We start from the raw sequence: 13401 nt of genomic DNA, 5'->3' as shown, positions 1-13401 counted from the left end.
ATAATAGAACTGCAGTAATTTGTCAGTAATTCTGAAGAAGAAATTATATGGAGAAAAAATGCACCACCCTCTCCAATTCACTTCCTTTATACATAATTGTTCTCGGTATGTCCGTGTAATACACTCTGCTTAAGATCTTTTAATCAATCACATAAAACCTAAGGATGAATTCCAAATTTTTGTTAGATCTATACATAAAACGTTCATTCATGATACGATCCGATTACCTAGCAACTACCACAATAAGTACTTAATAAATACCGGTAGGTGAATGACTAAGCGACTTTCCCAAGATCACACTGACGCACAATCTACATGACATCACAGTGTGTGTGTGTTAGGTGAAGCCCTGTCACGTGACGGCTCACAGGATAATAAATGTATGCAGCACATTTGTATCTGGGACTTCAAGCAGAACTTTAAAAACTGTATACGATCAGAGGTTATGGAATATTCAACACTCCAGTATTTACTCAGCACTAGGACCCAGGCTCTCGGTTCTGGGTGCAGGGGAGGTAACAATGATTAGGTGATTTCTAGAGGTGCCATGTTGTCATGAAAGGAAGACCACTTTCGTCAATTAGGAAAATAATCCCTTGTCTACTCCATTCCTGACTCCTGCTTCCCATGGTGACTTTATTATAAGAAAGTCTAAGCCTACAGAAAAACTGAATGAATCTTACAGTGAACACCCCATAACCACTACCCAGGTTCTATCATTAACATTTCATCATTGGGAGCTTGAGATTTGCAGATACTGGCTGGTACACACAAAACAGATAAACAAGTTTATACCGTACAGCACAGGGAACTGTATTTGGTAACTTGTAGCAGCTCACAGTGAAAGAGCATGAGAGTGAACACAGGTGTATTCACGTACGACTGAAGCACTGCGCTGCGCACCAGAAACTGACACAACATTGTAAACTGCCTATATTTCAATTAAACAAATTCCATCATTTTACTATTTGCCTTAATCATGTGTCTATCCATCCCTCTTATTTAATGCATTTCAAGGTAAACTGCAGACTTCAACACGCTTCCATCTAAACACTTCACCATGCCTACACCATGAGCCACAATTCAATATTCTGCAGTTTTAGTCTTCAGAGGTAAAACTTATGTAGAATGAAATGCACATACCTTAAAAGTACAGATCTTTCACACACACACACATACAAATACTCCTCATCTTTTTTAAAATCCTAGAGAGCATGCATCTGTAATCAGATGAAACCGGGCACTTCTGGACCTGGCTCTTGTTTGCCTTCTTCCCAGCTCCATCTCCCACCATCCTTCCCCTCACACTGCTGGCTTTGCTGGTAAAAATGGTTGAATCTGACAATCTCATATGGTTCAAGTTCACTCACCTATAATGTATGTTCTCCCCACACACGCAATACTTTCCCACGTGGATGCCTCAGCCCATGCATACCCCTGTCTGGGCGCCCCTCACTCTCCTTCCTACTCTCATGCATCCTTTAACTTAGGCTTTACTTCTTCCTCCAGCCCACTTCCACAACCCACCTGAGAGTCTTACAGCCCCTGCATTCAGCCATGATACTTACCACCGTGTATTGCAGACACCAATTTACTTGTCTGCCTTCCTCACCAGCCTGTAAAATCCCAGCGTGGTGCCAGGCACTCAGCAGGGCCTCAAATGCTTGGTGAATGACTATTACTCTTATGCACAGCATCTTTCTAAAGTGTTCCCCTCCTTTTACAACATACTTTTGCTGTTCTTGTGAGAAACAGAGGTGGGACTACAGCCATCTTACTTCTTTCATGCTTTGTAAACAAGGAAACATACTGAGCAAGTGAGACAGTGGCTTATCACCTTCTACAAGTCCCTTCATCTCTGAACGTCAGCTTCCTCATCAGGAAAATGCCTGCTTAGGGGAAGGCTGTGAGAATGAGAAATCATCATGTAAAATTATTACTGTTAACATTTGAGAATGTGCAATGTGCCAGGCTCTGATAATTTATCATGTATCAATGTATCTAATCCTCACAAGACCCTATGCAAGGTACTATTTTAGTCCCATTCTACAGGTGAGGACACTGAGGCACGAAGAGGTTAAATAAACTGCCTATAGCTCCACAGCTAGGAAGACAGAGCTGGGATGCAAACCAGGACAGTCTTGGCTCCGAAGACAAGCTCTTAACCACGACACAGTATGGCAGGCTACCTCTGGAAAAATTAAGGTGGATACAGTGGCAGACAGTCCCAGGCAGGAAGCTATGGTGAAACTGGGGACCCTATGGAGGCCTGGTATGACACCTGGCATCCAGCAAACACTGAATAAATGACACCTACTTTATACCAGGGAAACCAACTTACAGACACCGCTCAGGTTCAGACTTCAAAACAGAATACAGGTGGATAAAACATGTTCAAAAGAAAAAAAAAACTATCTAATCAGTCTATGAAAAGGAAGTCTTAGCCCTGTATATAAGTTCTGTACTTGTATGGGAATCTGAAACAAAGCGGCCACAGCGCCTGGCAGGCCCTGGGCACACGAGCTGCTCTCAGCTCATCCCTGGCAGCTTGCTAATCAAACTCACATCTCAGAAGAAATACCAGCTCACCCACCATCTTGCCGACCCTTGCCCACCAGTTTCTAACCACATCCTATTTGCTCTGTGTGCCAACGAGGGGCCCAAGTCCAACTTGCCACGTAGTTTTAATTGCTTTTCTGTCCTCACACCTCACCTAGCCCCCACACCATCACTCTCCTTAAATCTATGTCTTTATGGGTAACCCCGCCACACTCACATCCTGCCCGGGGCAAGTCCCGCTGGCTACTACACCCAGGCCCCTCCAAAGTGGCAGAGCATTTGGGTGAAGGTAAGAGGAGAAAGTCAGCCAGATACTTTTCTACGAATGGCAAAGCTGGCACAGAACCTGCAGACAGACAGACGGACACCTTCTACTGTAACAGCACCTGAAGTCTAATTTTGCAGAGTGAAAATTAGGCTGAGAGCTATCCCAAGTACGATTATGGTTGATCAAACTAAGAAAATCATTTCCTTTCTTAGAAAACAGAGGCCACAAGCAGCAGTTGACACCTGTTACATACTTAGGTCATACCAGGTCCTGGGTAAAGCACCTTTTCACGAATCATCTTTTAAAATCCTCACAGTACCCTTATTCTGCAGAAGAGGAAACAGAGACTAGAAAGGTTAGGTGACTGTAAAAGTCACAAAGCCAGAAAGTGGAAGACCCGAGACCTCAATCTAGGTCCGTCTGATCCCAGAGCCTGGGCTTAACCGTGCTGCACAGAAGGGAGCCGCGACTCAGAACCAGCTCCAAACAGTGAAACAGGAATCTGCTGGTGAAGTAAAAGGGACCAAAATGCTGAGAGGGAAATTTCACAACAAGAATGATGTCATCTTAGAAATGATGTCACCTGAAACAGAACAAAAGGCAGCAGAAATAAGCACCCTGGACTTCAGGACAACAGATTTCAGAGTTCTGAGGAAGGAAGGTGTGAGGTGGTTGCTGAGAAACCATCTGAAGACGTACAAATAAGGTAAAAAAAACCACTGGAACAACATGAGAAAAGAAAAAGCCCGGGAGCAGCGAGTCTTACAAAAACAAAACAAAACAAAACAAAAACAAAGAAAAAACTAAGGCCCTAAAGAGAGCTTTAAAAATATTCAGAAAAAGAATCATGAGTAAGACCTGCACTGCCTAGAAGAGACCAAAAAATGTTAACTAATGATGTATTACCATCTACACCATTCTCCTCAAAATGGAACAACGGGAAAAACACCGCTGGGCCGACTTCGGGGTTGAGGTGGGCCGGACGCCCCAAGAACGTTTCTAAATGAGCCCAAGTTCCTAGTTGTCAGAGGATTACATCCCACGGATAAAAATTTCACAGAAGCCACAGAGAACGGAGGTAACAAAAGATGACTAACTTGTAAATGTTATACTCGTTTTCAAAAAGTGAAAAATGATAGATTCTGGGAACCTCAGACAAATATACCAAAATTTCACTAAGGAAAAGCTAACCCCATTGCCTGCTTGGATCACTCAACTGGTACTTTGGGGAATACGAGAGTCATGCACCATGATTTCACAAAAGGATTCAAGTTTTTCATCGTTTTCTTGTGGATATGTTGACAAGCTAAGAAGTATAGACGACTGGACAGTAAGAGACTCTGATGTCAGCTGAATACTCAATGTGATCTAATAATCACCAACAACCTTATTCAGTGTCCTTAAATAAAAACCTTAAAAGAACACTTAAATATCCTTGACGCCATAATAGACTTATCAAAACATGCTGATAGCCAACTTAGATTCCTCGTAAGACAACCGTAAAAGCAAAACTCAAAATATGAGCACGAGCTAAAAGGAACATGATGGAACCTGCACTTTAAAGGCTTGCACTCAGTAGTCAAGTGTGGACTGGGGTGTAACCCCGGCTGCAGCAGATGTGAAAAGGATTTGTACATTTAAACTGCCCTCAAATTCATGTATCAGTAACTCTGTATTACTAAAAAAGCTGAAGTAATCTCAGGCTGTACCGATGACAAAAGCACAATGAATCAAAGAACGTCGTACCATCACGCTCCAGGATGCACAGAGCCACTGGACGGCTCCGTCAGGCTCACAACACAGGACGACACTGCCCGCCTCCCTTTCTCGAGATCATGTACAGAATCACGTGTAATTCTCCCTCCGGTCCGCTCTCGCCAGTTCCACTCCCGTTGTCATGCTGGGCGGTTTCAACGTCCAGGCAGTAGATGATCCCACTGCTACATGACACCCTGGCCCCTCAGACCCTCGACCTGATTCTCTCCACAATCTTGTCCTTTACTCCTTCAGATGCCAGCTCCACGGTCACTCTCTAGACCTTCCCATCACTAACTGCACGGCCTGCCTAACATCAAGTACCCACGTCCGTTTATTCCTTCTCGTACCCCAACTCCAACAAGACTCTGACCCCACTGAGACTGTAACATGCCAACCTTGCCGAAGAACATGTACATTTTCCTTCCGTCACATGCATGGACCTACTTCTATCCATAAACTCTACTTTTTCTCCTCTTACTGGATGCAGTGCCTGTGCTCCTACTCAGCCCTGACCTCTCCACTTGCACACTGAAGCCCAACCCCTCTATCCTGGTGAACACTACAAGACAGATTTTTGCCTCAATCTAAGAAGTACTTTTTAGCAGTCAGAACTGTCAAAAGAAGCGGTATAAATCATCTCACAAAGTAATGTCTATTTTATCGTAAGATCCCTCTGACTTAAGATATTTCTGGAGTAACTGGAAGTAAGTCCAGATAACCACTAACACCCTCTCAGCTCTAGGGTTCTGGGCTTTCAGAAAATATAAACCTGAAAAATACATTAGTATAAGTTACCAGTACTTATAACTGGAACGTACACACTTTTCTCACCCTTGTTAAATTCCTCAGAGGTTTCTCATTTGACTGACAAGCCCAGTCCCTGGGGAAGGAATCACAGCGGAACGGGAGGAGGGCAGGCCGCCGTCTCCTACCACTTCACAGAAACTCGTCCGGCCATCTTGTTTCCACCCTCCTGCTGCTGTATTTCTAGCACTGCCACCTGAGAACCTCTGCTGGGCACGTCTAGTATCTGGCACCTTCCAAGTACACGTGTGTGACACTACAATTTTCTTAACACCCTTCGCTAGGTGTCGCTCATAAATTAGTTCATGCAATGAGAGCAGCAAGCTTACTAATTGTATTCGACCTTCTCATTATTTAAACAACTTTCACAATTAACTAAAAAGAAAGGGAGAGTAAAATGAAAAAGGACGTTGGAAAGACCACAAACTACTTATCGCTGGGACAACCCAGCAGGTTCAACATGCTTACCTTTAACAATCTTCTTCGCATAGTCATTATGCACTTGCTCTTGAGACGTGTTTGACTGGAACACCCGGTCAAATGCATAAGGCTTGGACTGAAAAACAGAGACGAGGGTTTCAACTACACAGTGCAACGTGAATAGACACTTCTAAGCTCCTTCAAAGAAGTCATCATACACTGAATCTTAAAAATAGGATACTTACTATATGCATCACTTCACATATAGAATCTCTGCGGAAAGGACCTTAGGGCCCAAACACAAATCCACGAGAATAAACTCCACAAAACCAAGAATGTGTGTGTTCGTCCTTGGTGTCTTTCCAGGGCAAAGCACAGCAATTAGCACTGCTGTGGTAGGCACTCGCACTGCTGAGTGAATTTTTATTTATTGGGTGTCTTTTCTGGCAGGTATTGAGAGTCTATTTTCAAAACCAATTTCATCTTGCAGATGAGGAACTCGAATCCCCAAAGGTCCAAAAGTTGTTAATGACAAATTTAAAATTCAAAGCCAAATCTCCTGTCTTTTGGTTCAAGGCTCCTTCCACTATTCCCTTCAGCTTTTCAGTCTACTGCAACAGCTTTTCAATCATTTCACCCATTTACCAAGTATTTATGGAGTGCCCATGATGCTGGACACCATGCCAGAATGAGGGCCAAGGCCCACGCACTCCACCTGTCAGTGGAGCGTAAGTAATAGCGGGTGGACGTCAGACAAGCAACCAAGTGACGAGAACGCTGACTCAGGCACTGCGCTGAGGGAGTGCTGAGAGCCCACAGCAGGAGAGCCGGGGTGGGGGAGCGGAAGGGTGCCAGAGAAACACTCTGGAGAAGGGCCGGCAAAGAACTGAAGAACAAGAAGCACCCAGCTCACTGTCACTCTCTTCCGTGTTAGTCAAGAGGGAGGGTGAGTGGGGAGAAGTCATCCAGGAATTGGGAACAGGATGCTTAAAGGTCCTAAGGCTGAAAGGAGCTTGCAGCACTCAAGAAATCAAAGGGAGTTAAGTTTGAAATAAAGGAGCAAAGATTATATGCCAACACAGTGAAATAATATCAGTATTATTTTGAAAAGTTTTGATCTTGCGGGCCCCTAAAAGGATCTTGCGGACTCCCATTTTAGGCACACATTTAGAGAACTGCTGATGTAGCCTGAGGAGCCAGAGGCATGAAATGAAAGAAATCAGAGTACAATGTCCACACAAGTCAAAGAAGAATTTTCAAGGAGGAAGTGATTATGTCAAATACAGCTGAGACGTCAAGACGAAACTGAAAAGTACCCAATGACAAAGGTCCAATTGGAAAGAGTTGAAAAGAGACTAGGAGGTAACTAAGTAGAGCAGAAATCTGGCTGGGAGAAAGGTATTTTTTACGATGGGCAAGACCCAAGCAGGTTTAAGTGCTGGCAGGGACAAGCTAGCAATCTAAGAGAGAATGTAGACATCTCAAGATGAGAGAGGGAAGCGGGGGAGGGGGCGTCTCGATAGTGAAAGCAAACGTATGCCTGCACTCTAGTCTCTTCCAAAGGAAAGGGAGGAAACTGGACCTTAAAATAAAATACAATCATGGCCCCAAAACAACTCAACGTTCCAGAATACTCCTAGGTCTTAGTGAAAAAAGACTGTACTTTTCAGAAACTATACCCCACAATTCCCCTCCCAAAGCTCGGCACAACAGCAACAACAAAGCAAACCCCCCCAAAGGGCTGTGTTCCCGATGCCCCTGCCACCTCCCACTGGACGGGCTGGAAGCTAACCGCCCACCAGCGGAGTCTCCTTGCAACCAGCAGCCCCGTGGCCCAGGTCTAGACACTGTGACATAAGGGACGGTCTGCAGGGAGGTTCAGAGAAGGGTTTATTCTTCTGATTAAAGGACCATCTCAGCTGAAGATGCCCTTTCTCCTTTCTGGAATGAATGTCTGGAACAGGAGCATGCATCTTGCAAATGTGACAAATATGATCATGAAAAGTCAGTAGCTAAGGATGATGGAGGGTGACAGCGTCAGCAAGTGGAACTAAAGGCTCATCCCCGGGCTTTCTGGGCAAGAAAAGAACCTCTTATTTGTTTAGACCACTATTAGTTGTTTGTTTTCCCTCTGCAGCTGAAAGCGTTCCTGAAGGACATACTCAGATGACCTCACTTTGGCATCAATTAAAAGTAGGCTGATTATTCTCTGGCTACAACATACAGAAAAGGGTCCTTCTGCTAAGATTCTGAGACATTAACATTCAAATCTACAGGTGTGGCTGATAAAAGACAATCTCTTGTTTTACGGATTGTACAAAATGTGTTCATGCTAAGCAATTCTGGACACAAACTCGAGCGTAATCAAAATGGAGATAAACCGTGCTAATACTCTTTCTACGCAAGAAGTAATTTTCCCTTTTCATCTACCCGGCAAACATTTACTTAGCATCTACAAGGTATCAGATACTGGGAATGAATAATGTGGTTTTAGAAATGATACTTCATTAGTACAGAGTGTAGGGTTCAAATAATAACAGAGGAGAAGGCTGGGTGGGGTCTATACCACTAAGCTAAGCAGATACATACTGGGATCTAGTGTATGTGATCGAGTGATGTCAACTGAACTGAATGGAGACAGCCCCTAGCGCTAAAGGCCTCACCATTAACTCTAACTTTGCTTGCAAGAAACAAGTTAATCAATAAAAAATAGGTAATAGTATGACCACTGCATCCCTCCAAAATAAGTCAGATAATATTTCACGAAAGTAAACGTTTAAAGAATAAAAAGAACAAACACTACTGAAGTCCTGCCTTCATTTTTACATCAATAAAAAAACAGTGCTCATAAACCATTTAGAAAGAGAGATGCTCAAAATAATGTCACAGTGAAGCCTCCTCAAAAGCACGTTCTGCAGCTGTTTACCAGAAGCATCACTTCATAACAAATATGCAAACACCATTAACCTTATTCAGGTAAGAGGATGATCATGCAAACATAAAAATAACTACACTGGGATAGAGTGATTTTTAAGGTATGTATCACTGTTAAAAAATTAAGTGCTTGGCATTAAGCTGACAAATTAGTCTTATTTGAATTCTAAGACTAAAATAATTTTCTTAAGTAAGGCAAACGTTTTGAGTAGAGATCTAACTATAAAGTTACTAGCTGATCCTGGCTTCCTGGGATGAAAAATAAGACTTGTGAAACAAAACTATTTCTAACCGTCTATAATTAAGACACACCCCTTAACTAATAATCCTTCAAATAAATTAAACAAAAGAAAACTCACGATCTGGACATCTATGTCTTAAAAACCTGGTTCTCGGCTTTGAAATGTACGTTATACAGCCTTTACTCTTACACATCTTCAAAGACACTCCAAGTCACAAGATGCATTCACATCTGACTTAGGCTTCAAGGGGACAAAACCAAACAGGAATAAGTGAAATGATTCCTGCTTGAATCTGCATGCATCAGGCTGAACACCAAAGCTGGTTACAAAGGACACTCTTCTGGCAGGAATATGTTTTTCTCTGGAATTCTGAATAGTCATTTTCAGATCATACACCACATGGGTGGAGACACTGACTGAGGCCTAACGTTCCACAGGTGTAAAGGGCTGTGATGGTGGCTCCTCTTTCAGTTTTTATATTTAAGGTAATTAGGATAAAACACCAAACCACTCGCTTGAAAGGGGCAATTGTGTTGTGCTGTTGTAGGTAGGGAAGTGGGTCTAATTTCAATCAACTACAACGACCTGTTCTTGGTTCTGGCAGCCGCCGCAGTATACACCATATAAGGAACGACGATTAGTAGATACTTAACGATGCAGATGTGCCTGTTCCACTTTTCTGATGCATAAACAGATACAGGGGTAATGTTTTCAGTTTTTTTCCCCCTGGTGTTTTCAGCAAGCTCATTTGAACTACATAAGGCATTTCTCTTCTTTAAAAAGGTCTTCCCTTCTTTTGTGGATAACAGGTTTGCTTATCCAAGCAAATATTCTATTTGTGTCATTTAAAGATCTTCAAAAAATAATGCATTTATTTCATTCAATATGTAATATTTACATTTCACCAAGCACTAAATTACAAAAGAGCATCTGCACAAAGGCTGCAAAACACAGAGAAACATTATAAGATTACAAGATTTGCCTGCCATGGGGTTATATTATATTAAAATCACTCATTAAATGAGTAACAGGAAAAAAGTCTGGACAAAGTACCGGAAACTGAACTTAGATGAAAATCAGAATCCTTAAAAATTATTTTCTACATGAGCACTAATTATACTTAGAGTTCAGTAACACTGTAAACTAAAATATTTATTCTTTAAATTTTGATTTAACCAGAAGGCTATATAAAAAATGTTTTAAAATCGTTTAAAACAATTCAGTTTTAAATGCTGCATCACAGCAATTCCTTCTTAAGTTATTTACCTTGAACCAGGATCAGGATCCAACAAAATGAACAAAACAAACCTAGATACGCTTTAACCTAGATATTTTCTAATTCTGCTCCTCCTTGATATCCGTAAAAATTCCCAGACAGCTTTTTAAAAATTAAAATAATGCATTTTTTTAAAACTGGGGGGAAAAAAGTGAGACCTCAGAGTAATGACATACTATAACGCAAAAGACCTGTTTCGGAAGTAATGAACTAAACATGCTGCCTTACATTTTTTTAAAGCTATATCACAGCTGTAATGTATTTTTGCTTACACTTAAAAAGAAAAAAAAAAAAGAGAAAATGCTTACCAGTTTATCTAAAGGCCAACTTACCTGTTCATTACTGATGCATGACTCAATCACTTTTCTATGATTCCTAATATTATCACTTAAACTTACTTATATTACTAAGGAAAACTATATAAGAAACTTAAAATAACTTCATCCAAAGGAAACAACCTAGAATAACCGTGCTTCCTGTGGTAATTCTTTCTTTCCTATCAACTCTTTCCTCATATTTCATGTCACATTTGGCCTGCATCAGAAGGTTACTTTCTAACCTAATCTTGTAAAACATATTGTGAATCCTAAATTGTACCCCATTCCAACAAATAAATCTTGATAATGCTTATAGATTTGTGTAAATTTCTCCACAAATTCTGGAGAAAGAAGACACTCTTAATCAAGTCTGAATAAGAAAACCAGCTTTGATGTGTCCACCACTGTTGAGGCTGAGTGATCACAAAAACTCTGTAAGAAACTAGTAGCCTCCTGTTTGCCAACTTACAACCCAGGCCTCGCATGCTTCCTCTGATTCCATGTAAAATGCATCCTCCTAGAGGAAAAGGATGACGATTTTTGTGTTTAACTTTTTGGTCTCATCATAATGTCATTTATAGCAAGAGTTTTTTGGTGGGCTTGTTAACAAAGAACCAGCCTGACAGTCCTCACACAGTGGTAGCTGGCATTTGGTAACTAATGATTTGTTTGCCAAAATCCAACTGAGCAAACGTGGAGCTGTGACATTCATTTTCTAGAGCTGAACTTTGGAAACTTTCACATAAACTCTAAAGAACTTCAGTGCTGTCTTACACGTTCTGCCAAATGGCATTACCGAGAAAGAAGAATTTAATTTCTAGTCACAATCCACTGTTCTGCAGGCAGTATCTTACTATCCATTTTAATCTCGTTGAACTGGTCATATCCTTTTTAGAGACCTTTCAATACTGAAGATCAGATCTCAAAAAAAAAATATATGTATATATATATATATATATGTGTGTATATATATATATATATATATATATATATATATATATATATATATATATGTATCAATTTTACTTTCTGGTCTCCCTGACAATGATCAGCCAACTCCAGTCACGTTATGTTTTATACTACAAGGACAATCTCTCACCATCCTCGGGATTATCAAAATCAACTTTCTTCAAGGTAGATCTTAACTGTAGATGTAAGAACCTAATACAAGATATCTAGCCCACTGGTCAAACCTTATCTTTTTTTTTTTTTAAGCTTGGCTTTATAATACTTTGATGTACACACAAAAAGTTAACAGTCTTTCCGAGACGGTTACCCCTTAAAACCCAGTGAGAATGAGACAGTGAGTCTCCCTGGGCACTTACTTATTCAGCCCGATGCGAACAGCCTAGATCCGCTGGAAGATTAAACAAAATCGACGGCTCCGATTTCAAAAGAAAACTCACCATGTCTTTTTCATAGCCCTCGATTCACCATTTGCAATTGTAAAGTCAAAGGGCAGGCTGGGAGAAGGTACAGGGACGACTGCGGCCGTTCAGTAGTTTTCCTCCTCCCGCGGTGGGAACCATAGGGTTCAACACGGCTCACTTTCCCTAAGACCAAGCACCGTGACTGTTTAAGGCACAGAAGGGCTGGCCTCAGAGCTCCAAGTCCCAGGCCGGGGTCTGATCTTGCCTATCTCACGCTCGGCAAACCTGGGGGGAGCCCCAAACTCCGGCAGCATCCTCACCAGTGGCTGCGCTCCCGGACTGCGCCCCCGGCGCGGGAGTGCCCCGGACCGAGCCCGCGCCTGCGTCCCCCGCCTGCAGGCCGGGGTGGGGGGCGCCAGACCCCCTGGGAGGCCGGGGACCCCTGCTCCTTCCCGGCCCCCCTCCCCACTTCCCCGAACTCCGGGCGCAGCTGGCTGGGGGCGCGGGCACTCACCGCGATCATCACTGTGTCCTCTCCCTGAAACTTGCCGACGTACTTGTCGCCGGGGGTCACCTCGGACTCTTTGAGAGGTCTGAAGCGACACATCACTTTGATGTTGCACTCGGCCGGGTCCACCATCTAACTCGCCGCCGGGGCCGGAGGTCGGGAGCCACTCCCCGCCGCACAGGCTTGGAGGACGCGGGCCGCGCCGGGCTCGCAGGGCTCGCGGGGGCCGAGGCTCCCGGGCGGGGGCGGGCGGGGAGGCGGGGACCCCGGGGGCAGCGTCCGAGCCGGCACCGTCGCCCGCAGGCTCACTTCCGACCCATCATGGCAGCCATGGCAGCGACGCCGGACGGAGCGACGGCGGCTCTCAGCTTCTCCTCGCCGGCGGAGCAGGCTGCGGGGCTGCGGGGCTCTGGGGACCGGCACAGCAGCCTCTCCTTCCTCCTCCCAGAGAGCAGGCCGGGCCCAACGTCGGCTCGCCGGCTGCCACCCGATTGCTCCCGAGGCCGCGGACGCCTGGTGGGCGGCGGGATAGGCGGCACAGGAGTCACAATGCGCACGCGCGGAGTCGGCGACCCGGGGAACAATCAGCGGCTCCGCCGCCCATCCCGCCCCCGCACTTATTATTAATTGTTAAGTGAAGTTTTAACTCCCTTACACTGCCCTTCATCTGAATCAACACATACATTTTCTTCCCTTTATCTTCCCAATGTATTTCTATCACCATTTAAAATTTAGTATACAATAAAATAAACAAGTTCTTACTGTATAGCACAGGAAACCATATTCAATATCTTACAATAACCTAGAATGAAAAAAAATACGAAAATGAATGTATGTATATATACATATGAATGAACTATTATGCTGTACTCCAGAAATTGACACACATTGAAAACTGACTATACTTCAATTAAAAAGAAAGAACTTGAATAAAATTAGTATACA

At 43.3% G+C, this 13401-nt stretch overlaps 1 protein-coding gene across 1 annotated transcript; it reads right to left on the bottom strand.

Moving 5' to 3' along the window:
* Window positions 1–8: 8 nt before the first annotated feature.
* Window positions 9–12982, bottom strand: LOC135319399 (kinesin-1 heavy chain-like). The gene is made up of 2 exons (XM_064479431.1): window positions 12463–12982; window positions 9–5945 (listed from the first exon to the last, which is right to left on the bottom strand). The coding sequence occupies exons 1-2, from the start codon at window positions 12586–12588 to the stop codon at window positions 5820–5822; spliced, it is 252 nt and encodes an 83-aa protein (XP_064335501.1). The 5' UTR covers window positions 12589–12982; the 3' UTR covers window positions 9–5819.
* Window positions 12983–13401: the final 419 nt, after the last annotated feature.

This window comes from Camelus dromedarius, chromosome 26 (genome assembly GCF_036321535.1).
Source record: "Camelus dromedarius isolate mCamDro1 chromosome 26, mCamDro1.pat, whole genome shotgun sequence".
NCBI lineage: Eukaryota > Metazoa > Chordata > Mammalia > Artiodactyla > Camelidae > Camelus > Camelus dromedarius.
The sequence above is the reverse complement of the archived record's forward strand: the minus strand, read 5'-3'. Positions and strand labels throughout refer to the sequence as shown.